This window comes from Triticum aestivum, chromosome 2A (genome assembly GCF_018294505.1).
Source record: "Triticum aestivum cultivar Chinese Spring chromosome 2A, IWGSC CS RefSeq v2.1, whole genome shotgun sequence".
NCBI classification, from domain to species: domain Eukaryota; kingdom Viridiplantae; phylum Streptophyta; class Magnoliopsida; order Poales; family Poaceae; genus Triticum; species Triticum aestivum.
In genome coordinates, this window is record NC_057797.1 from 709,757,773 (window position 1) to 709,780,968 (window position 23,196).

The 23,196-nt window shown below is 45.0% G+C and overlaps 2 protein-coding genes and 1 pseudogene across 3 annotated transcripts; all 3 read right to left on the reverse strand.

The window, feature by feature from the left end:
- Positions 1-382: 382 nt before the first annotated feature.
- On the reverse strand, positions 383-5,847 carry LOC123190425 (protein FAR1-RELATED SEQUENCE 5). 2 transcript variants are annotated; one of them, XM_044603064.1, is made up of 7 exons: positions 5,624-5,847; positions 5,145-5,546; positions 3,012-3,276; positions 2,231-2,921; positions 1,691-2,148; positions 1,334-1,584; positions 383-1,210 (listed from the first exon to the last, which is right to left on the reverse strand). In XM_044603064.1, the coding sequence occupies exons 1-4, from the start codon at positions 5,683-5,685 to the stop codon at positions 2,394-2,396; spliced, it is 1,257 nt and encodes a 418-aa protein (XP_044458999.1). In that variant the 5' UTR covers positions 5,686-5,847; the 3' UTR covers positions 383-1,210; positions 1,334-1,584; positions 1,691-2,148; positions 2,231-2,393. The 2 variants fall into 2 exon arrangements, with proteins under 2 accessions (XP_044458999.1, XP_044458998.1); XM_044603063.1 differs by having other exon boundaries at positions 1,294-1,584.
- Positions 5,848-6,188: 341 nt separating this feature from the next.
- LOC123191887 (BTB/POZ and MATH domain-containing protein 2-like) lies at positions 6,189-7,320 on the reverse strand (annotated as a pseudogene).
- A 5,079-nt stretch (positions 7,321-12,399) lies between these two features.
- On the reverse strand, positions 12,400-14,651 carry LOC123190429 (ubiquitin). Its single transcript, XM_044603067.1, has 3 exons — positions 14,420-14,651; positions 13,848-14,061; positions 12,400-12,739 (listed from the first exon to the last, which is right to left on the reverse strand). Exons 1-3 carry the CDS (start codon positions 14,523-14,525, stop codon positions 12,640-12,642), a joined length of 420 nt encoding a protein of 139 aa, XP_044459002.1. The 5' UTR covers positions 14,526-14,651; the 3' UTR covers positions 12,400-12,639.
- Between the last annotated feature and the right edge of the window lie 8,545 nt (positions 14,652-23,196).

The window sequence follows — 23,196 nt, forward strand, 5'->3', positions numbered from 1 at the left end:
TCATATAATTAAGTGCACCACATGCATTAGCAAAGTACTCGAGAAAATTCTATACATTTGACATATAAAGCGCAGAAGGTAGATGGATAAAGTGCCTCTATCAGGAGATTGATTTCGCATGACCTTAAATGCGCCACAGGCATTTGTAAAAATTCCTTTAAATATTATGGAACATGATATTTTCACTTCTGGTCGACCTCTAAGTGCGGAAGAATTCACGGATAACGAGTCCATTAACCTCTATATGTGCTCCAAATTAAGTGCGCCATTCTTTCTAGTAAGTACTGAGATTTATGGAATGTCATCTTTTTAGAACAAACACATCTGGAAGTACTACATGCCCAGCAATTCATGTTGTTTCCGATCATAGAACAGAACAGAAGAACTTGTATTTTGCACAGTCATTTAGTTTCATCTGTGTTTGTTCCATGATCTTAATCAGATTTCCAAACATAATAATGAAACATCTGTCACATAACACGCTGTCACACTGACAAGCAGTCTGTTTAAAAAGATATGGAATTCAAGGATCATCATTACATTTCCAATACACATCAGGACATTGAGTTTATGTCCGAAGTGCTTTGATTTGTTAAGCTACTCATCTAAACCACGATTCAAATGTTCTGTTGCATTGTGTCCTGATGTGTCCAAGTACGCCACACTTCCCGCACTTTGGTTCTTTCCTCTGCTTCTTGTTTGATCCGTCATTTGTTGGGCACTTCCCAGAGCTGTGTCCCTTTCCCCTGCAAGTTTTACAAAACTTGGTTCTTGGATTGCTCACTTCATAGCCTGGCCTAGATCTTGCGTTGGTAGGTCGCCCACGATCTCTCTTGCGAGATTCTATCCTCATTGATGATTTGAGATTAGTGTCGCCTGCATCAACCCCGTTGATATCAATGTTTTCTTTACCTAGTATATCCTCTAGTCCTTTGCCATCTTTCTCAGTTGCTTTTTCTTTGAGATCATCCCTTGCATCTGACAGCCTTACCATTGCAAGGTCGAAGGCCTCAGGGTTGCTGTCACCCATCCTTACAATATCAAGAGCTGTTGTGTAAAGTGTTGTATGCCTGAAGGTAGTTGATTCCAGGATAGGGCTGCGTCCCTTATATATTTTCAAGTGCTCAGGTAAATCTTCACATGCGTTTTTAGTCCACCTCCTCATGATGTGCTCTTCTGGTATCTTCGTGAATTTCAAGTGTGCCATTACCTGAAACATTAGTTAGCACGTTTTAAATAGATTCAGTAATGGTCTTCAAATTCTAACATAACCTTTTAAGGAAAACATTTTACCCGGATCGCATGGCAGCAGAGCAAACCCATATGCTCATACATTCCACACTCGCATTTGAAGATATTCTCAGGTTGATGCACTTTGACATTGTAAGATGTTTTTCACTAGCTCTCTCTCCGCTCTGCAAAAAGGTGTGTGACACAATATGTATCGTTCATGACCAGAGTGTTCTCGACGTAGTAGGATGCAGATTTGAAGCATGCTTCTTGGAACTGTTTGAACAGCGCAGGTGTGTAAACCTTCGCAGCATGCCTCTCCATAGGCAAACCGGTCTTGAGCACTGTGCTCACCTATATTAAGAACAATGAAAATTATAGTCAGAATTGTTTGTCCCAACAGTTAGAAAAAGAAAGCTAAGTACTTAGTATTTAGTACAGTTAAGGCCATTAAACACACCAAGTGGCTTTTCTTCTCAGCAAAATTTTCTTCTGAATCACGGTCAAACTGAAGTTTCTGGTAGTTCCTAACAAACATGTGCATTGAGGCACCAGCAGGTACAAAATTCTTCAACATGTGGTTAGCGCTCTCTGACCGTTGGATGCTTGTCATCCTCGCGCAGAATACACCTGCAAAATATGGCTTTGCCCATTTCTGTCGAAGCTCGTATATCTGTGTCAACATTGGGTGTTCCTGAAGACCATACTTTTGAATCAACTTTGCCCAAGCTGCTTCGAACTCTTCTACAGTGAGCATATATTCCAATATCTTGTGTAGTTCATCCCTGAAATCTTTGTTCTGTGTGTATACAGAGCCAAGGGATTCCTTTGCACGACGCAACACATGCCATTTGCACCACCGGTGCTTCGTTCCAGGCAATACTTCAGCAATAGCCAACTCCATGGCACGACATTGGTCTGATAGGAATTTTATGGTCATAATGAAGGTACAAGATAAATTACATGTTTTGAAATGCATTAGGAGGCTCCAATTATTTACCTGTTAGGATAGTTACCGGTGCTTTACCTCCCATTAATGACACAAATTCCTTGAATACCCACTCGAATGATTCTTGCTTCTCGTTCCTCATCATAACGCCTCCTAATATTATGCTCTGGAAATGATGGTTGACCCCAACAAATAGTCCGAATGGCATATCGTACTAGTTTGTACGATATGTTGTGTCGAATGTGATTGCATCGCCAAACATTTTGTATTGGTATCTACTCCTTCCATTGGTCCACATAAGAGCCTGAATCTTGCTGTCGCCGTCGACAAGAACACTGTCAGCAAACATTGGGTCATTCTTCTTAAGTTCAAAGAAGAGCTGAACTGTTTTCCTTATGTCATCATCTGCAGTTTCTTGGTTCATCCTCTTGCACATGTACTTGAGAGCTCTCTTGTTAAATGGTACACTCTCCATTGATCCAAAGAAGCTTGCGATGACACAAAAAACCTTGGTTATCCCAATGTTGTTGCTCCTCAAGTGCTTGACAATATCTTTTGTGTGTGTGTCAATGTTCCTGTGTGATGGCCAATGTAGTTTCTCGCCACACGATGAGGACAAATGGTGGTTGTGTTCAGATCTAAAATCATGTATATACCATCCATTGTCGGCTGTGCGGTGTAGCCTGATCAAGGCTTGGCAGTTGCAGGCTATTGACTTTGTGTTTTCTTTCTTTGGACTTCCCTGAAATTATAACGGTAGTGCAACATTAGTATTTTTTAGTGGCTAAGAAGCATGTCATCCAAAGAATCACTTGATGCTGTCTATACTTACCGCACAGCCGCAAACGATGTCCTGAACGGTTCTGCTCTTCTTTGCATTTGTCCTAGATTGACCATATCTGATGCCAAACCCAATCTCCCAAGAATAAAGATTATAAAATTCAAATGCCTCCGCAAGTGAGTCGAACTCTCTTCCAATCTCAGGGGCGACAACTTGTCCAGACTTCCTTTGAACAAATTCACGCATTGCTTTTTCGAGCGCACAGACCCTTCCCTGTTTAGGCTGCCGCTGATCTGGTATTTTCCCACGACGTATCCTGACAGAAATGGAAGTAAACTTCTCAGGGAAAGACTGAGTTATGTGAAAAAGAGAAAATCTAGCGGGGGACTAGCTAGCGGGTGGAAGGCCTAGGCGACTAGGGTTTCCCCCTCCCCACCTCCCGCCGCCGCCGGCCCTCCCGCCGCCGCCGGCCGCCGGCCCCGCGCTCCACCTTCGCCCCCTTCCTCCCTCCCCTCTCCCCCGTCCAGACCCACCTCGCGCCGCCTCCCCGGGAGGTGGCCGGGGCAGAGCTCGCGCCCCTCCTCCGCGGGCCTCCCGTTCCCCCTTTGTCCGCTCGCCGCCGCCGGTGGTCGCCCCCGGCGCTGGCCCGGGTGGCTCCGGCGGCGGCGGGCCTTCCCTTCCCCGTGCGCGCGTGCTCCCTTCCCGGGGCAGGGAGGCGGCGGCGGTGCAGCTCGGCGTGGCTGCGGTCCGGCTGCCCTGCGGCGGCGGCCGGCGGCTGGCGTGGTGTCGGCGCCGCTCCTTGGCGGCGGGGCGGCGTGGTGGTGCTGGGTGGCCGTCGTCGCGACCCCGGCCCAGATCTGGGCCCGGCGGGCCCCATCTGGGTCCTAGCGGGCCGGCTCCCCGGCGTGGCTTCGTCGTCGTCTGTGTGGTGAGGAGGAGGAGCGGCTTGGATGGGGGGCGGCGATGCCGATGGCATGCCGGCTGCAGCGCGATGGCGGGAGCTGTCCGGGAATGGAGTTCCCGGCCGGGCCTGTGGGCACACGGGCCTGGTAAGCTCCTGCTTGTGTGTCCGGTCGGCTACCGTTGTTGACGGTGGAGGTTGTGCCCTCCCGCGTGCCGACGGTGCCGCGGCCCCTAGTCCCGGCTCCTATCCCTTGTCGTGCAGACCTCACCTCGTGGTGCCGTGGTGAGACGGCGTGGAGGCTTCTTGACCATGGTGGCGCAAGTTGGTGGTCGGTTTGGTGGCAGGCTCTGGAGCACCCGAGGTGAAGGTTGGGATCGAGGGAAACCCCTGTCGGCCTGTCCGACACCGACGCGGCGACGCCGGTGGGTGTCGCCGGACCTTCCTGGAGGGCGTCAGGGGCGACCCTTCCCCTCACCTCGTCGGGTACCGGGGGAAACCCTTGGCAGCAGCGTCGTCTTCGTCGCGGTCCCTCTTGAGGTGCTGATTGGTACCGGTGCTTCGGAGCCTTGGAGCTTGGTGGGAGACCCTCGGTGAGCGCAGTGGTTGTGAAGCTTCTTCGTTTCCGTCGATCCGCCGTTGTCGGCATTCTTTTCTTTTGTTGTTTCTCTTTCGTTTCTTTTGGGTGTGATTGTGCTGCTTCCGCCCCAGCACCTATCCTTGGATGTATCGGTTGGTTGCTTTGGAATACAAAGCGGGGGGAAACCCTTTTTCGTCAAGACTGAGTTATGTGGCGAATCTTATCTGCATTTTCATGAAAGACTAAGTTTCAATATGATTTTTGCAGAGCTATTTGGAGTCCTAGATGACCATAAAAAGCTGTCACAACCCATAATTCCTCGCATGTAAAACTAACCATACTGCACATACAGCAGTTACCAGTTCATGGAGTTCTGAACTTTATGGCTGCTCAATGTTATATGATTAACGAGATATGCACACAAGCTACAAATGGTTCAGACCAAAAAGTTCAGTATGTAACCCAGATTAGAATCCAAAGTCCAAAAAACAGATTCAGTCCCAGCTTCCTCTACTGCAATGTAAATATTGCAGTGATTGGAGTTGCATATAGACACAGTTTCTTTCACTGAAAAAACCACCATATTGACTGTAATCGCTGATAAGTTAGTGCAGTATGCAACTCCTTGTAATCGGTAACCACAAAGCATTCAACAGGATGCAAAGGAAAAGAACATGGAGACCTAAGCGGCAGATGTGGTTACCTTCTCTTCCATGGACATTGGTTAGGACGAGATTGGTCTGACTGAACCAGGTTTGGCTTGTTGGTTTTCTCTGACAACGGCGACTCCAAGCATTCATCTCCTGACCAAGTGTATCCATCGAGCTCTGGCGTTGGCGAGCGGAGCTCTGGCGTTGGCGAGCGGAGCTCTGGCGTTGGCGAGCGGAGCTTGGCATCGTCGTTCTCACAATTCACCTCGCCGTCGGCCTCATAGATGGGGGAAGTTGGATCTGGTATGGTGGGAGAGGACTGAAATTGATCCTCGGTGTCGATGCCGCCCCCGCAATGGTTTCCGCCCTCCGTCCAATCTGTCTCTCCCACATACTCTTGTTCTTCTTGCTGGGTCCAACAGAGATTTGGATCTTGGGAAGGGATGGAGGAGAAGCTGTCCGCCGGAGGGCATGCGAGATGAATCGTTGAGGAACAAAGATTTGAATGGATTGACAATGGGTTTGAGCATACCTTAGAAGTAGTTGGGTGAACGATCCAGGCGCGAGGACCATCCGTGGCGGCGGCGTATCCATCGCCGGACGGGAGATCTTTTGCGGAATTCTCTCCGAAATCTCGGAGCTCTAGTCAGGAACTGGGAGCTGTTCAAATTTTGAATGGTTTGCTCCTCCCACAGGGTGGGGTCGTTTCCACAGCACAGGTATGGGCCGCCGCTCGTATCTGAATATGTATGGTAGGAATGGTCTCTGTATTCCTGGCGTATTTGTTTAGGAAAAGATGTGAGGTGGGGTCGGAGAGAATTGCCACATGGGCTGCGGGTCCACACAAGCATGGATCCACACGCGCTCGCGAGCGGTTGGGATAGCCGCTGTGAACGGAACGCGGAAGTAAAAGGCTTTATCGATAAAATAGTTGGCAAAACAAAACTACTTCTCTTCCTGAAGCACCAAACATATTTTTTCCAATCAAGACACTCGTTAGAGAAGTACTACTATATCAAGTTGCTATTTATGCGACTAAATTACCAATATGAAATAAAGACTTTGTTTGCCGATCGAGCCTACTAAGTAAAACTAACTTACATCCTGATATATCTTACTGTTTGCACTAAACTACCAATATGAACTGACGACTTTGATTTGCCGAGCCTATTCGTTCAACTAAAACCAAAGGAGATGTTGCTTTGAGCTCAGCATACTCTTGGCTCGCTATCACATCATCCAGTTCCGTTGCATCCAAGGAGGCAATGAACTGAATGCAAGCATCATTCAACCTGTTGCAGCGATGCTGATCAGCCAAGGCTAGCGAGGTCATCACGGTCTTTGCATGAATGTTCTTACAGAGGATGCTTTCACATATGACCTTGAGCCTCTCCATGGCATACCGATCCGCCGCGACAAACAAATGCATAACAATCTCTTTGTAGTCATCACGGCCAGGATCAACCATGGCGGGCAGCGAATCGGTGTAGATAAAATGGAGCAGGGCCTCGAACACGGCCGGCTGCATGTCGATGACGGTGATACGACCCGTGTCTTTTTCTCCTCTCATGGCGCCATACAGCTCTCCGCTTTGAAGACCGGCGACCGCATCGCGAGCACGAGCTTGTGGGCGTGGAAGGCCTCCCCTTGGACCTCGAGAACCACGTCGGCGCCCTCTTTCCCCTGCAGCAGCTTCCCGAGATGCGCCGCGATGTCGGACGGCGGCACCTCGGCGTCGGCGACGTCATCGACGAACGGCCTCGCGTCCTTGAGAATGCTGATGACGCACTCGATGGTGAGGCGGTCGTCGCGAAGGTAAGGCGACGCCTCTAGCTCGCCCCTCTCCATGAACCGGTAGAAGCCGGTGGAGAAACTCTTGCCGCCGGTATCGAACTCGTGCGTCTTCGCCATCGTGTGCGGCGGCGAGCGCCCGGTGACGTCCACCAGGCTGAGCCGAAAGGATGCCCTCACCTTGGCGTCCCCGTTCTTGCTCCGTAGCAGGAGGAGCACCGCCGCGTAGTCTTTGAGAAGCTCTCGGCGGAACTGGATCTGCCAGTCGTGGCCTCCGACGGCGAACTCGGCCGACGACACGCTCCCGCGTTCTCCCAGCCGCTCCCGGAACAGGCTGTAGCCTGAGATCTCGAACACGTGAGTGCCCTCGTGGGATCCCGAGCGCTGCGCCTTGCTCGCGCCGCCGGCGCGGCGGGTGGACGACGTGCTGCTCCCCATGATCGCTTGTCGTGCTCACGGGTTGGGTGTTGGGTTTGTTCCGGGGGGTGGAGGGCCTTTTTGTAGGAAGGCGACGGAGCCGCCGGCCGGGTTGGACTCCGATCACATCCTTCCTGAAACTTGCATCTTTCCATTTTTGGTGCGCGGATCAGATCAGAAATCGCAAAGTCCTCGGCCGTGTCCTGAATTCCTGATGAACATCGTTCGTTTTGGCAAGTCTACCTGGCTAGCTGTCTTTTTTTTCATGATAAAATATGACTCATTTATATCATAAAAATCAAAATATAAGTCAAGTAAAAGTGAATATGGTAAAACTGAAAAGATAACATAATATCTTTGAGTTTGACATCAATGTCCGTCATCTGCCTCCGGCACAACCATAGAAGTCACCAAAGGAAAAAATAACGGATCCCCTTCTCACCTGAGCTTCACGCGGCTCCATCGCTGATATGCAGTTTTATGGACCTCCAAGGTGTCTCACCAAAAATGAAGTCATTGTCGTTGAACGAATAAGACTGGAACAACGTTCCGGACACGTCATCGAACTTCAGATCTGACACTCCACCACGAATGTGATGTCAAAGGAGGAAACCATATCTGCCATCCATCAAACACGAACCCAGCACACGTTTCGTCTTTCAGATGTTGTCGATGCAGATAACTCCTGGACTATCTACCAAGCTCCGCGTCGGCGTTGGAGCAAACGTCGTCGCAACGGCGGAGCCCGAGGACACAGGTCCACCACAAGGATGACGCAGCTGCCACCATCCTCACTTGAAGACTGATTTTCAAATCTATCCCCATCCATAGGACCGATTGTCTCGTTGGGGACAGATATAAAGTTTGTTTATTCAGAGCCGCCATCGCTGTCGCCGAAACAAAGACGATGAGCAACCGAAAAACCTAAGCTATTAAGGCATAATCTAAAGCTACACGATCCAGACGAGTAGCTCCGGCTACTCCCCTCACCACCGACGACCGAGGTCGCCGACGCAGGGAAGCCGCCGGAACAACGAAGCGGAGGGACCCTCCTGGCCGCGGCTTAGGGTTTCTAGTCGCCTACCCAAGAGAACAGAACAGAACGATAGCTGCTCCAAGAAGAGACTCAAAGTACTACCTGGCTCGCTGCTGACCACCAAGTTTGGCAAGATTGTTCATTTTCACTTTTCACTGAAGATACGGGTCGCAACTCGGCTGAGTAGGCCTTTATCTCAAGAAAGTGCATGTGTTGAATCCTTCGGATACATAAAAAAAGGCGGTTATGTGGCTTGCGGTTTTACACTAGATACTAGTACTCCCTTCGTAAACTAATATAAAAATATTTAGAATATTAAAGTAGTGATCTAAACGTTTTTATATTAGTTTAAAGAGAAAGTATTGAACATGACGTGGTCCTTGCGGTTCTAGACTAGATACGGTTAAGGGCTGTGATGTTTACGCTATTAGATTACGCGGCAGTGCACAAACCCATCTCCCTGCTGTAACTATGGACCTCTGAATCAGGTGCCAGAAACAAGCATGGATATGCCTTGCCACATTTAAATTCAGGTTCAGGTGTCCATGCTTTGTATGTCTTGTAACTGCACAGTTTCCTAATTCTCCAGTTGTGGACACAAGTTCTCCTAGTATGGTCCCCGGAATTTCATCTACCAAGGCGCTACCGTATGATCTGATCGGCAAGGGCTGGCAGTAGTGTATATATGTGGCAACAAGCATGGATTCTGCCAAGGTGACAAGGTAAAGCGATTTCAGTGCTTCGACTCTGTTTTACATGCTCCTAAACAAATTCCATCTATGGTTCTACTGTTTCCATGTGTGGCAGCAAATACAGAGTCTCATTTTTTTTTCCAAGCAACTGATTAGTGTGACATATTACTTGCATGTTCTGTTTCAGTTTACCCCATTTGACAATCAACAGTGTGAATTAGAGCTTCTTTGTTAAGAAGGGCATGACAGTCTTTTGTACATTTATGGAAACTCATATTGTATGGCATCGTATGTACGTACATTCTGTATACCCATTCAATCTTCTATTTATAGTACATTTTTTATTAATAACCAGTACATTATTTCTTTATTCCTTATTTTTTTGGTAAAAGCAAGTTTAAGAATTGAGAAGGAAATGTTGTTATTCAAAAAAATGTCTGAAAAATGATCGTTGTGAATTTTGAATTGGTTGCCGTGTATTTGAAAAATATCCATCAAGTGTTCAAAAATTTAATCATGTATTCAAAATTTGTGCACCGTGTATTTGAAAAGGTTTTGTCACATATTTTTAAAAATGTTCGACATATAATTTAAGTAATATCCATATGTACAAAAAGTGAAAAATAAAATAAAATGAGAAGAACAATTAAAAAACCTGAAATAAAAAAAAACGAGCACAAAACATAAGTACCTTGCCTAATGAAAGTAATACAAAGAAACCAAACCGTCAAAAATCAGCCTGGATACCCAGAAAATGGGCCTACTCACATGATGCACGCTTGGGCGTATGGCACTTCCCATCGTTATGAGCATCAACTAACTTTTCTTTTACCCGCAAAAAAACTAAGTTTTCTTTTATCCAAAAATATAAAATAAGTTTGTTTGTGCTATGCGTCACTTAGCAATAGCCTAGAATTGCCCGTGTTGCACTCATTGTGGCTCATTAAGATAAATGCATTTTTCTGGAATTTTGTTAAACTAGACAATAACTAAGAGCCTATTTGGGACTGCCCCACCATCAAAATCAACTTCCCTCCAACAAAACCACTTTGGAGTAATTCCTCCCAGGAGTTCCAACTCCACCAAAGAGCATTTTATCTTGTTTGGTCTTCCTGTTAGCTCCAATTTAAGAATGGAAAATTTTGATGGGAAAAGTCTATTTAATTGGGTGACATGGGAAGAAACAAAGGGATATCCACTGATAATTCTCTCTCAACACCATGAGGACTCTATGAACTAGAGTTCTTTTCGAACCCCTGAAGAGCTTCACAAAAAATAGGCAGTTGTACCCCACATTTCAGTTTTTTTTTGCGTAGTGGAACATCGTGAAGCCGCCCTTTTTGGGTCTGTTTTTTAAAACGAAACTGAATTTTACGAAGCGGAGCAATCTCAAACAGGTTCTAACTAGGGATGCCCCTCGGTGGACTTATCAGAGGATGGGGTGCTTGGATGGTGTGCCGCGTGGTGGCTTGGCATGGAGCGCACAAAGTGAGGCAAGTGAAGTGCTTCAATGTTTTTTTTTTTGTTTTCTGGTTTCTTACTGCATGTTTTTTCTCATGTACTTTAATACGTCGAAGTATAATGCATGGGTTGTGCTACCTGTGGACGACATGTGCTTCGTGTGGGAATCATGGATGTGTGAGTTGTAAAGGTATGCTGCATGGTGAAGTTGTACTTCACACTCCAATGGGTTTGTTGCACGCTTCGCACCAAAGCACATGTGTGTTTTGGCGACGTAACACACTTTTGTCGGAGTTTCAAGTACACCTATAATATTGCCGGGAGCAAAAGTTTATTATTTTTCGGAGTACATATTGCGTTTGAAAAAAATATCATTGAAACCATCAAGACAGGTCTCTTTATAGAAAAAAAATTCAAAATGGGGTCTAGTTTCAAAAAGCTCAACGAAAGTAATACAACCGTGAAAAAGGTTTGTAATTTGAGCGCTCGATTCACGAAACAAAGCGACACAACATCTTCCCATCTTCTTTGTGGCATGAAAGAACACCAAAACTCTCTGGTGGCGACAAGGGGCGCTTGCCACCAGGGTGGTTTGACAGTAACCTTTGAGAGAGTATCATTTATCCCCTTAACTAGTGATTTTGGTTAAAATAATATATTAGAATTAATTTAATAAATAAATATCCATGTACTTCTAAAAAAATTCATTTTTAAGTTGTGTTCACAAATTTTCAAAAATAATTCATGTAATTTTTTTGTGTACTTTAAAAAATGTTCATGCATTCCAAAATATATTCATGCAACTAAAAAGATCTATCTTAATAATATGATGACAGCTTTCAAAAAATATTCATGTAACTTTTAAAAGTGTTAACATATTTATTGAAATGTTCGTATAACTAAAAAAAGTATTTACCTTTTTAAAAATGTCATTTACTTTTACAAAGTGTTCATGTGTTTAAATTATTTATTTATTTTTTAACATTTATATTTATTATAAAAAGGAAAATGATAATAATCATCATAACAATAAATAGAAAAATGAAAAATAAACATAAAAAAGAGAAGGCAATGCAAATGGGTGTCGGCCATGTAGGGCATAGGTGGGTGATTTGGCAATGTACATGGTAATTCTCTAGAATGAATTTACCCAATTCAAAATTCTGAAGTGGGGCGTACCGAAGCAAGACCTATTTCTGTTTCCTTAAGTGAGGGTCTACTTCGTTCTCACATTGGCATCCTTTTGGCGTTGGTTATCCTGAAACTCAAAAGTGCACGTCCCTGATCCCTCAGATTATCCTGAAACTCAAAGTCCAAGGCTCCGAAGTGCATATAATAGAAGCTGTTATAAAATGTGGATTCCTGAGATACTAGTACTGAACATGACATGGTCCTTGCTGTTTATGCTAACGATGGACCTCTGAATCAAGCGCCACAAATTAGCCAGTCCTGCCACATTTACATTCAGGTTCAGGTTTCCATGCTTGGTAATATGTCTTGTAACTGTACAGTTTCCTAATTCTCAAGTTCCCTCCATGGACACAAGGGGGCTGCAACTATTAATAGCACCGGAGTATGGTCCCTTCCCTTGGACGAAATGTACCCGGTGGACGACGGTGGAAATTTCATCTATGAAACTACTGCATAGATGGATTCAGTGAAGGTGACAATGCAATGTGATTTCAGAACTGCAACTCTGTTTTGCATGCAGGTGGCATTTGGTTTCCTAACAAATTTGTACTTCAGAGTTTTAACAGTGCTCATGCTACACCAGATAGAGATGCAGCAGCAAATGCAGCGTTGCATATTTTGATTTGGACGACGAAACCATGCAATTCCCAAGTAGGAGTAATTAGCAGAATATGCTGCCAGGAGAAACTTGATTCAACCATAGTGCACAGATGACAGAAATATAGAAAGCAAGAGCATTACTTGACTTCATCATCCATTCAAGCTAGTAGACCTCAAATACCTGATTAATTTCATCATTCATGCAAGAGCAAATTGGACAGTACTACGAGAGAAACTGATACAAGAGCATAGGGTTCTAGATTCCAGAAGCAACATTTAACTGAAACTAAGACTCGAACCGAACTTTGAATTCCCAGTTAATCCAGCTATCGCATGTCACCTAGTTATGTTTCCAACGCTTCAGTGGGGGCGCAGCTTCTCCTTGGGCCTGATGTCATTGCTGTGGCCGCACTTCTTCTTGCGGCAGTTGGCAGACCTGAGGGGCAGGCGTGCATAGCACCTGTAATGCAAAATCATGGACAAGTTAAGATATAATCTTGTGAACGACTAGTACTTATTGTGATAAGGCAAATAGAGTAAGGCACCAACTAATACTAATACTTGTTGAAAGTATGCTAATAGGCTACTAGTTCCCTGGATCCAAACCACACTGAGATATGATCTACATACGCATCCATGCATCCCCATCGAACGGCTCACAAAAGAAACATGGCATTTCACAAACTTCTATCATGCATAGACATCCAGATACAAATATCAAACATGTACACAATTGCATACTGATGAATCGTGAAAGAAATAGTCCATCTACACCTCAACAACAGTATGCATCCATCCCCATTGAACAGACCACAATATCAAACATGGCATTTCACAAGCTTTAATAGACATCCAGATACAAACATGCATGTAAACAACAACAGTATATTGATGTATATATAGTGAAAGAAATCGTCCAAGTAGTACTTGATTAAAAGTATGCTAACTAATAAGCTAGTTCCCTGGGTCCAAACCACAGAGATATGATCTACATATGCATCCATCCCCATCGAACAGGCCACAAAAGAAACACCGCATTTCACAAAGTTCTATCATGCATAGACATCCAGATACAAACATGTAAACAACTGCATATCTATGAATCGTGAAAGAAATGGTCCATCGATCTAGTACTTGATGAGAGTATGCTAATGAGCTAGTAGTTCCCTGGATCCAAACCACATGGAGATATGATCTACATATGCATCCATCCCCATCAAACAGAGTACAAGAGAAACATCACAATTCACAAGCTTTTAACATGCATAGACACATCCACATAAATACAAACAGAGCATGCATGCAACAGAAGCATATATCGATCTGTACTTGATAAGAGGTATGACAATAAGCTAGTTTAACCTCCTTTATTTAAAAAAGAAGAAGACAATAAGCTAGTTCATGGATCCAAATTGACCACACAGACATACGGTGATCCCCCCATTGAACAGACCACAATGGAAACATCTCAATTCACAAGCTTGTATCATTCATAGTGATCCAGACATGCATGTAACAGCGGCAAATCCATGTATAGTGAAAGAAATGGTCCAAGGAATAGAACATACTTGCGGCACACAAGCCTGTGCTGCCTGTACTTGAGCGCGAGCATGCGCAGGTTAGGCTCCATCCTGGTGGGGTAGAACCCGCCCTTGCCACCGCCGACGAGGCGCAGCGCGAGGTGGATCGTGGACTCCTTGTGGATGCTGTAGTCGGTCAGGGTGCGGCCATCGTCGAGCTGCTTCCCCGCGAAGATGAGGCGCTGCTGGTCCGGCTGGATACCTGCGATTATATTGAAGCCAACACAGCGTCCGCAGTTAGTTTAGCACCACAAACTGTAAAATCGAGCAAGAAACAGAGGATCCGCTCAGATCCGGGCAGATGGCGTAGAAAAGGTGGCTAATTTGTCCTACCGCGAGGTCAATTGCAAGGCAATCCAACATCAGATTACGGAACCCGCCGGACAAGCTAGCGGAGAAGCCATGATATTTTATTTTCTAACCCAAGAAAAGGTAGTCACGGAGGTCGATCTGCTCTGAACCGGGGCAAGACCATCGATCGAACAAAGGAGCAACACAACCGACGGCGGCGAAGGCGACCGGAGGCCGTCATGTGCGAAAGGCGGAGGGCGCGCGCGTACCTTCCTTGTCGTGGATCTTGGCCTTGACGCTGTCGACGGCCGCGCAGCTCTCGACCTCGAGCGTCACGGTCTCCCCGGTCGGCGTCTTCACGAAGATCTGCATCATCTCGCCGCCGGCTGCTCGCTCCTCCTCTGCTCTCCTCTCGCCGGGCGGTGGTGGTGGTGGTGGTGGAAGTGGAGTGGCGCCGCGGACGCAGGGCTCTTTTATAGAGCGGAGTGGAGGAGGAGACGACGCAGCCGCTACGTAATCTATGGAAGCCCTAGCGAGCGAGTGAGGCCCCGTCGCCGCGAAGCCCGGGGCTCGGTCGGAGGAACAGGGCTGCGCGGCCACTCTCTACAGTTTTGGCCCATTAAAGGCCCAAACCAAATGTCTGATTCATTTGGGAAAAGATCTGCCCCAAATGTCTGATTCATCTGGGAAAAATTCTGAAAAATATGATCTCACAATGTCTTGAAAGCAAACTCGTCCAACTCTTGTGGAAATTATTTTGCATTTATGAATTCCAAACATGGCTCCTATATTCGCAGCATCCGTTTGAGCATTTCTTGGCCGATTAATATCCGGTAACACCAACTCAAAAATAAATAAATTGGTGACTAGTATGAACAGTCAAACCTTGCGAAGTGTCAATCTGAACCTCTCGACACAATATAAGTATATTACTGGTGCTATTTATCATATTAAAATGTGTTTGCGACACTATCTAAGATTTAAGTATTTTTGTCACAATTTACCAGATTTAATAACAAATTCCCCCTTTTTAAATGATAAGTAGTTTATTTTTTTGAGCAAAAGAGAGGCCATCCTCTCCTATTTTAATTACCGGAACCATAGGTTTTCGAAAGTACAACTCACACCACACACACTCTAAGCTAGACGAAAGCGAAATATATCACTAGGTTCCATTACACACACACCAGGGCTCAACAGCTAGACTACAAATTCAAACGGGAGATAGAAATAGCAAACTGCTTTGTTCTCAGGGTCAAGAACTTTGCCTCTGGATCCTTTATTTGTAAAACAGACCAATCATTGATCTAATTACACATCAGTTTCACAAACATCATAGGATCACATAATTTCTATATGTCAAAGATTATAGCGTTTCTACATTTCCAGACGCAATCCAGCCCCAAACTCGACACTAGTAGAAAACATGACTTTGGTCCAGGCCTGGCTAGCCCATTAGTCCCGGTTCAGTCACGAACCGGGACCCATGGAGACATACATCCCGGTTCGTGAGCTGAGGGGCCGGCCGGGCCTCGTGGGACATTGGTCTCGGTTCATCTGTCCCCTTTGGTCCTGGCTCAGTCACGAACCGGGACCCATGGGGGCATACGTCCCGGGTCGTGAGCCCAGGGGGCCGGCCCGGCCTCGTGGGGCATGGGTCCCGGTTCATCTGTCCCCTTTGATCCCGGTTCCAGACATGAACTGGGACCAATGGGCCTCGCTCCTGGCCCACATCCATTGGTCCCGGTTCGTGGCTGGAACCGGGACCAAAGGGGGGCCTTTAGTCTCGGTTCCCCCCTTTAGTCTCGGTTTCAGCCACGAATCGGGACCAATGAGGTGCCTATATATACCCCCTCGCCCGCGAGTAAAGCACTCCACTGCTCTGTTTTTTTCTGGCCGGCCAGGGGAGGGCTTTGTGGTGCTCTAGCTCACCTCCTATGCACATTAGGTGTTCGATGAAATGCCCAAGCCACACTACTTAAGCTTTCTCCTCTCCAAACTCGACCTCCAAGCTCCATTTTCTCAAGATTTGTCTAGGTTTAGCGGTCCATCACGTCCCGTCCCCGTCTTCACCGCCGTCGATCGCCCGCGCCGATCTCGTCGCCGGCACCACTGTGGTGAGCCTCTTGTTCTATCTTCTTTCTAAAAGAAAAAAATTATTACATGTATGATTTAGATCAATTGTTACCTTGGTTGCGGTTATGATTGCATTTTCTTACTTTTATTATTGTTTGTTATTATATAGTACGATGGTTTTGGTATTCGCCTCCGTCGGTCCTCGTCCTGTATATGATTCGGATGTGGTATATATTATCTTTTATAACTATTTGGTTCATTTATTGTTTATAACAATTATGCCGACCAACGCGACATCAATTTTTTTTATCTAGGAGGTATGTGAACCGGAAATTCCAACCGACCCTATTGTCGAGAGGTTAAATTTAGTTGAAGAAGAAAACAATTACTTGAAGGAAAAAAATAAAAAGGAGGAGAAGATGATATTGGAGTTTCATGTTGCGGATGTCGTCGATGATCACACGATCAAGATGGATGCAATGCGCTTGAAGATTAGAAAGATTGGAAAATATGCCATTCATACCGAGGCTTGGTATCATTATGCCGTTGGATCAATTGTTACCTTGGTTACGATTATGATCGCATTTGTTGTTGTATTGATTTTTTTTACATAGTTTCAATGTATGGTTTAATTAGATGCTCTGGAGAGCTATATGTTATTCAATGAGAACTATGTATGTACTTTGGTTTTAATATGATGATGAACTTCTATTAATTTGGTCACTTATCTATTCATGATGTTCTGTAATGGTTTTGACACACTTAATTATATATAATGCACGCAGATGAACTGGCAATGGATGTACGGTGACAGACGCACCTCCGGGTACATTAAGGGCGTGCATAATTTTCTCGAAGTGGCTGAGGCAAACAAGCAGAATGGTTTTATGTGTTGTCCATACCCTATATGAGGGAATACGAAGTCTTACTCTGACCGGAAAATCCTTCACAGCCACTTGCTTTATAAGGGTTTCGTGCCACACTATAATGTTTGAACCAAGCACGGAGAAATAGGGGTTATGATGGAAGACATCGAAGAAGAAGAGGATGATGACAACTATGTGCCCCCTAAATACGGTGATGCTGCAACGGGGGAAGCTGAAGATCAAGTGGAACCAGACGATGTGCCCGATGATGATCTCCGTCGGGTCATTGTTGATGCAAAGAGACGGTGCGAAAGTGAAAAGGAGAAGCTGAAGTTCGATCGCATGTTAGAGGATCAAAAAAAGGGTTGTACCGCAATTGCGAAGATGGCAACACAAAGCTCGGTACCATACTGGAATTGTTGCAGTGGAAGGCAGAGAATGGTGTGCCTGACAAAGGATTTGAGAAGCTACTGAAAATATTGAAGAAGAAGCTTCCAAAGGATAACGAAATACCCGACAGTACGTATGTAGCAAAGAAGGTCGTATGCCCTCTAGGATTGGAGGTGCAGAAGATACATGCATGCCCTGATGACTGCATCCTCTACCGCGGTGTGTACGAGGATTTGAACGCATGCCTGGTATGCGGTGCATTGCGGTATAAGATCAGACGAGATGACCCTGATGATGTTGACAGCGAGCCCCCCAGGAAGAGGGTTCCTGCCAAGGTGATGTGGTATGCTCCTATAATACCATGGTTGAAACGTCTGTTCAGAAACAAAGAGCATGCCAAGTTGATGCGATGGCATAGAGAGGACTGTAAGAAAAACGGGAAGTTTAGAGCACCCGCTGACGGGTCGCAGTGGAGAAAAATTGAGAGAAAGTACTGGGAGGAGTTTGTAGGTGACACAAAGAACGTATGGTTTGATTTAAGCGCGGATGGCATTAATCCTTTTGGGGAGCAGAGCAGCAATCACAGCACCTGGCCCGTGACTCTATGTATCTATAACCTTCCTCCTTGGATGTGCATGAAGCGGAAGTTCATTATGATGCCAGTTCTCATCCAAGGCCCTAAGCAACCCGGCAACGACATTGATGTGTATCTAAGGCCATTAGTTGAAGAACTTTTACAACTATGGAATGGAAACAGAGTATGTGTGTGGGATGAGCACAGACAGTAGGAATTTCACCTGCATGCATTGCTGTTTGTAACCATCAATGATTGGCCTGCTCTCAGTAACCTTTCAGGACTGATACGTCTCCATCGTATCTACTTTTCCAAACACTTTTGACCTTGTTTTGGACTCTAACTTGCATGATTTGAATGGAACTAACCTGGACTGACGCTGTTTTCAGCAGAATTGCCATGGTGTTATTTTTGTGCAGAAATAAAAGTTCTCGGAATGACCTGAAACTTCACGGAGAATATTTTTGGAATTTATAAAAATACTGGTGAAAGAATCAACACTAGGGGGCCCACACCCTGTCCACGAGGGTGGGGGCGCGCCCACCCTCCTAGGGTGCGCCCCCTATCTCGTGGGCCCCCTAAGACTCCACCGGCCTCAACTCCAACTCTATATATTCACATTTTGGGAGAAAAAATTAGAGAGAAGGATTCATCGCGTTTTACGATACAGAGCCACCACCAAGCCCTAATCTCTCTTGGGAGGGCTGATCTGGAGTCCATTCGGGGCTCCGAAGAGGGGAATCCGTCGCCATCGTCATCATCAACCTTCCTCCATCACTGATTTCATGATGCTCACCGCCGTGCGTGAGTAATTCCATCGTAGGCTTATTGGATGGTGATGGGTTGGATGAGATTTATCATGTAATCGAGTTAGTTTTGTTAGGATTTGATCCCCAGTATCCATTATGTTCTGAGATTGATGTTTCTATGACTTTGCTATGCTTAATGCTTGTCACTAGGGCCCGAGTGCCATGATTTCAGATATGAACCTATTATGTTTTCATGAATATATGTGAGTTCTTGATCCTATCTTGCAAGTCAATAGTCACCTACTATGTGTTATGATCCAGTTGTTGGGTAACGTAGTAATTTCAAAAAAATTCCTACGCACACACAAGATCATGGTGATGCATAGCAACGAGAGGGGAGAGTGTGATCTACGTACCCTTGTAGACCGACAGCGGAAGCGTTAGCACAACGCGGTTGATGTAGTCGTACGTCTTCACGGCCCGACTGATCAAGCACCGAAACTACGGCACCTCCGAGTTCTAGCACACGTTCAGCTCGATGACGATCCCCGGACTCCTATCCAGCAAAGTGTCGGGGAAGAGTTACGTCAGCACGACGGCGTGGTGACGATCTTGATGTTCTACCGTCGCAGGGCTTCGCCTAAGCACCGCTACAATATTATCGAGGATTATGGTGGAAGGGGGCACCGCACACGACTAAGAATATGATCACGTGGATCAACTTGTGTGTCTATGGGGTGCCCCCTGCACCCGTATATAAAGGAGTGGAGGAGGGGAGGGCCGGCCCTCTCTATGGCACGCCCTAGGGGAGTCCTACTCCCACCGGGAGTAGGATTCCCCCTTTCCTAGTCCAACTAGGAGTCCTTCCATGTAGTAGGAGTAGGAGTCAAGGCAAGGGAAAAGAGAAGAGAAGGAAGGAGGGGGCGCAGCCCTTCCCCCTAGTCCAATTCGGACTAGGCCTTGGGGGGGCGCCCAACCTCTCCTATCTCTTTCTCCTAAAGCCCAATAAGGCCCATATACTCCCCGGCGAATTCCCGTAACTCTCTGGTACTCCGAAAAATACCCGAATCACTCGGATCCTTTCCGATGTCCGAATATAGTCATCCAATATATCAATTTTTACGTCTCAATCATTTCGAGACTCCTCGTCATGTCCCCAATCTCATCCGGGACTCCGAACTCCTTCGGTACATCAAAACTCATAAACTCATAATATAACTGTCATCGAAACCTTAAGCGTGCGGACCCTACGGGTTCGAGAACAATGTAGACATGACCGAGACACTTCTCCGGTCAATAACCAATAGCAGAACCTAGATGCTCATATTGGCTCCTACATATTCTACGAAGATCTTTATCGGTCAGACCGTATAACAACATACGTTGTTCCCTTTGTCTTCGGTATGTTACTTGCCCGAGATTCGATCGTCGGTATCTCAATACCTAGTTCAATCTCGTTACCGGCAAGTCTCTTTACTCGTTTCATAATACATCATCTCGCAACTAACTCATTAGTTGCAATGCTTGCAAGGCTTATGTGATGTGCATTACCGAGAGGGCCCAAAGATACCTCTCCGACAATCGGAGTGACAAATCCTAATCTCGAAATACGCCAACCCAACATTTACCTTTGGAGACACCTGTAGAGCTCCTTTATAATCACCCAGTTATGTTGTGACGTTTGGTTGCACACAAAGTGTTTCTCCGGCAAACGGGAGTTGCATAATCTCATAGTCATAGGAACATGTATAAGTCATGAAGAAAGCAATAGAAACATACTAAACGATCGTGTGCTAAGCTAATGGAATGGGTCATGTCAATCACATTATTCTTCTAATGATGTGATCCCGTTAATCAAATAACAACTCTTTTGTTCATTGTTAGGAAACATAACCATATTCGATTAACAAGCTAGTCAAGTAGAGGCATACTAGTGACACTCTGTTTGTCTATGTATTCACACATGTATTATGTTTCCGGTTAATACAATTCTAGCATGAATAATAAACATTTATCATGATATAAGGAAATAAATAATAACTTTATTATTGCCTCTAGGGCATATTTCCTTCAGTCTCCCACTTGCACTAGAGTCAATAATCTAGTTCACATGGCCATGTGATTCAACACTAATAGTTCACATCACCATGTGATTAACACCCATAGTTCACATTGTCATGTGACCTATACCCAAAGGGTTTACTAGAGTCAGTAATCTAGTTCACATTGTTTATGTGATTAACACCCAAAGGGTACTAAGGTGTGATCATGTTTTGCTTGTGAGATAATTTTAGTCAACGGGTCTGTCACATACAGATCCGTAAGTATTTTGTGAATTCTATGTCTACAATGCTCTGCACGGAGCTACTCTAGCTAATTGCTCCCACTTTCAATATGTATCTAGATCGAGACTTAGAGTCATCCAGATCTGTGTCAAAACTTGCATCGACGTAACTTTTTACGACGAACCTTTTTGTCACCTCCATAATTGAGAAATATTTCCTTATTCCACTAAGGATAATTTTGACTGCTGTCTAGTGATCTACTCTTAGATCACTATTATACTCCCTTGCTTAACACAGTGTAGGGTATACAATAGATCTGGTACACAGCATGGCATACTTTATAGAACCTATGGCTGAGGCGTAGGGAATGACTTTCATTCTCTTTCTATCTTCTGCCGTGGTCGGGATTTGAGTCTTACTCAATTTCACACCTTGTAACACAGCCAAGAACTCTTTCTTTGACCGTTCCAATTTTTGAACTACTTCAAAATATTGTCAAGGTATGTACTCATTGAAAAAAAAACTTATCAAGCGTCTTGATCTATCTCTATAGATCTTGATGCTTAATATGTAAGCAGCTTCACCGAGGTCTTTCTTTGAAAAACTTCTTTCAAAACACTCCTTTATGCTTTGCAGAATAATTCTACATTATTTCCGATCAACAATATGTTATTCACATATACTTATCAGAAATGTTGTAGTGCTCCCACTCACTTTCTTGTAAATACAGGCTTCACCGCAAGTCTGTATAAAGCTATATGCTTTGATCATCTCATCAAAGCGTATATTCCAACTCTGAGATGCTTGCACCAGTCCATAGGTGGATCGCTGGAGCTTGCACATTTTGTTAACACCTTTAGGATCGACAAAACCTTCTAGTTGCATCGTATACAACTCTTCTTTAATAAATCCATTAAGGAATTCAGTTTTGTTTATCCATTTGCCATATTTCATAAAATGCGGCAATTGCTAACATGATTCGGACAGACTTAAGCATAGATACGAGTGAGAATCTCTCATCGTAGTCAACACCTTGAACTTGTCGAAAACCTTTTGCGACAATTCTAGCTTTGTAGATAATAACACTACTATCAGCGTCCGTCTTCCTCTTGAAGATCCATTTTTTTTATGGCTTGCTGATCATCGGGCAAATCCATCAAAGTCCATACTTTGTTCTCATACATGGATCATATCTCAGATTTCATGGCCTCAAACCATTTCGCGAAATCTGGGCTCATCATCGCTTCCTCATAGTTCGCAAGTTCGTCATGGTCTAGTAACATGACTTCCAGAATAGGATTACCGTACCACTCTAGTGCGGATCTTACTCTGGTTTACCTACGAGATTCGGTAGTAACTTGATCTGAAGTTACATGATCATCATCATTAGCTTCCTCACTAGTTGGTGTAGTAGTCACAAGAACAGATTTCTGTGATGAACTACTTTCCAATAAGGGAGAAGGTACAATTACCTTATCAAGTTTTCTACTTTCCTCCCACTCACTTCTTTCGAGAGAAACTCCTTCTCTAGAAAGTTTCCGAATTTAGCAACAAAAGTCTTGCCTTCGGATCTGTGATAGAAGGTGTATCCAATAGTTTCCTTTGGATATCCTATGAAGACACATTTCTCCGATTTGGGTTTGAGCTTATCAGGTTGAAACTTTTTTCACATAAGCATTGCAACCTCAAACTTTAAGAAACGACAGCTTAGGTTTCTTGCCAAACCATAGTTCATACGGTGTCGTCTCAACGGATTTAGATGGTGCCCTATTTAACGTGAATGCAGCTGTCTCTAATGCATAACCCCAAAACGATAGTGGTAGATCGGTAAGAGACATCATAGATTGCACCATATCTAATAAAGTACGGCTATACGTTCAGACACACCATTACATTGTGGTGTTCCAGGTGGCGTGAGTAGTGAAACTATTTCACATTGTTTTTAACTGAAGGCCAAACTCGTAACTCAAATACTCTTCTCTACGATCAGATCGTAGAAACTTTATTTTCTTGTTACGATGATTTTTCACTTCACTCTGAAATTCTTTGAACTTTTCAAATGTTTCAGACTTATGTTTCATCAAGTAGATATACTCATATCTGCTC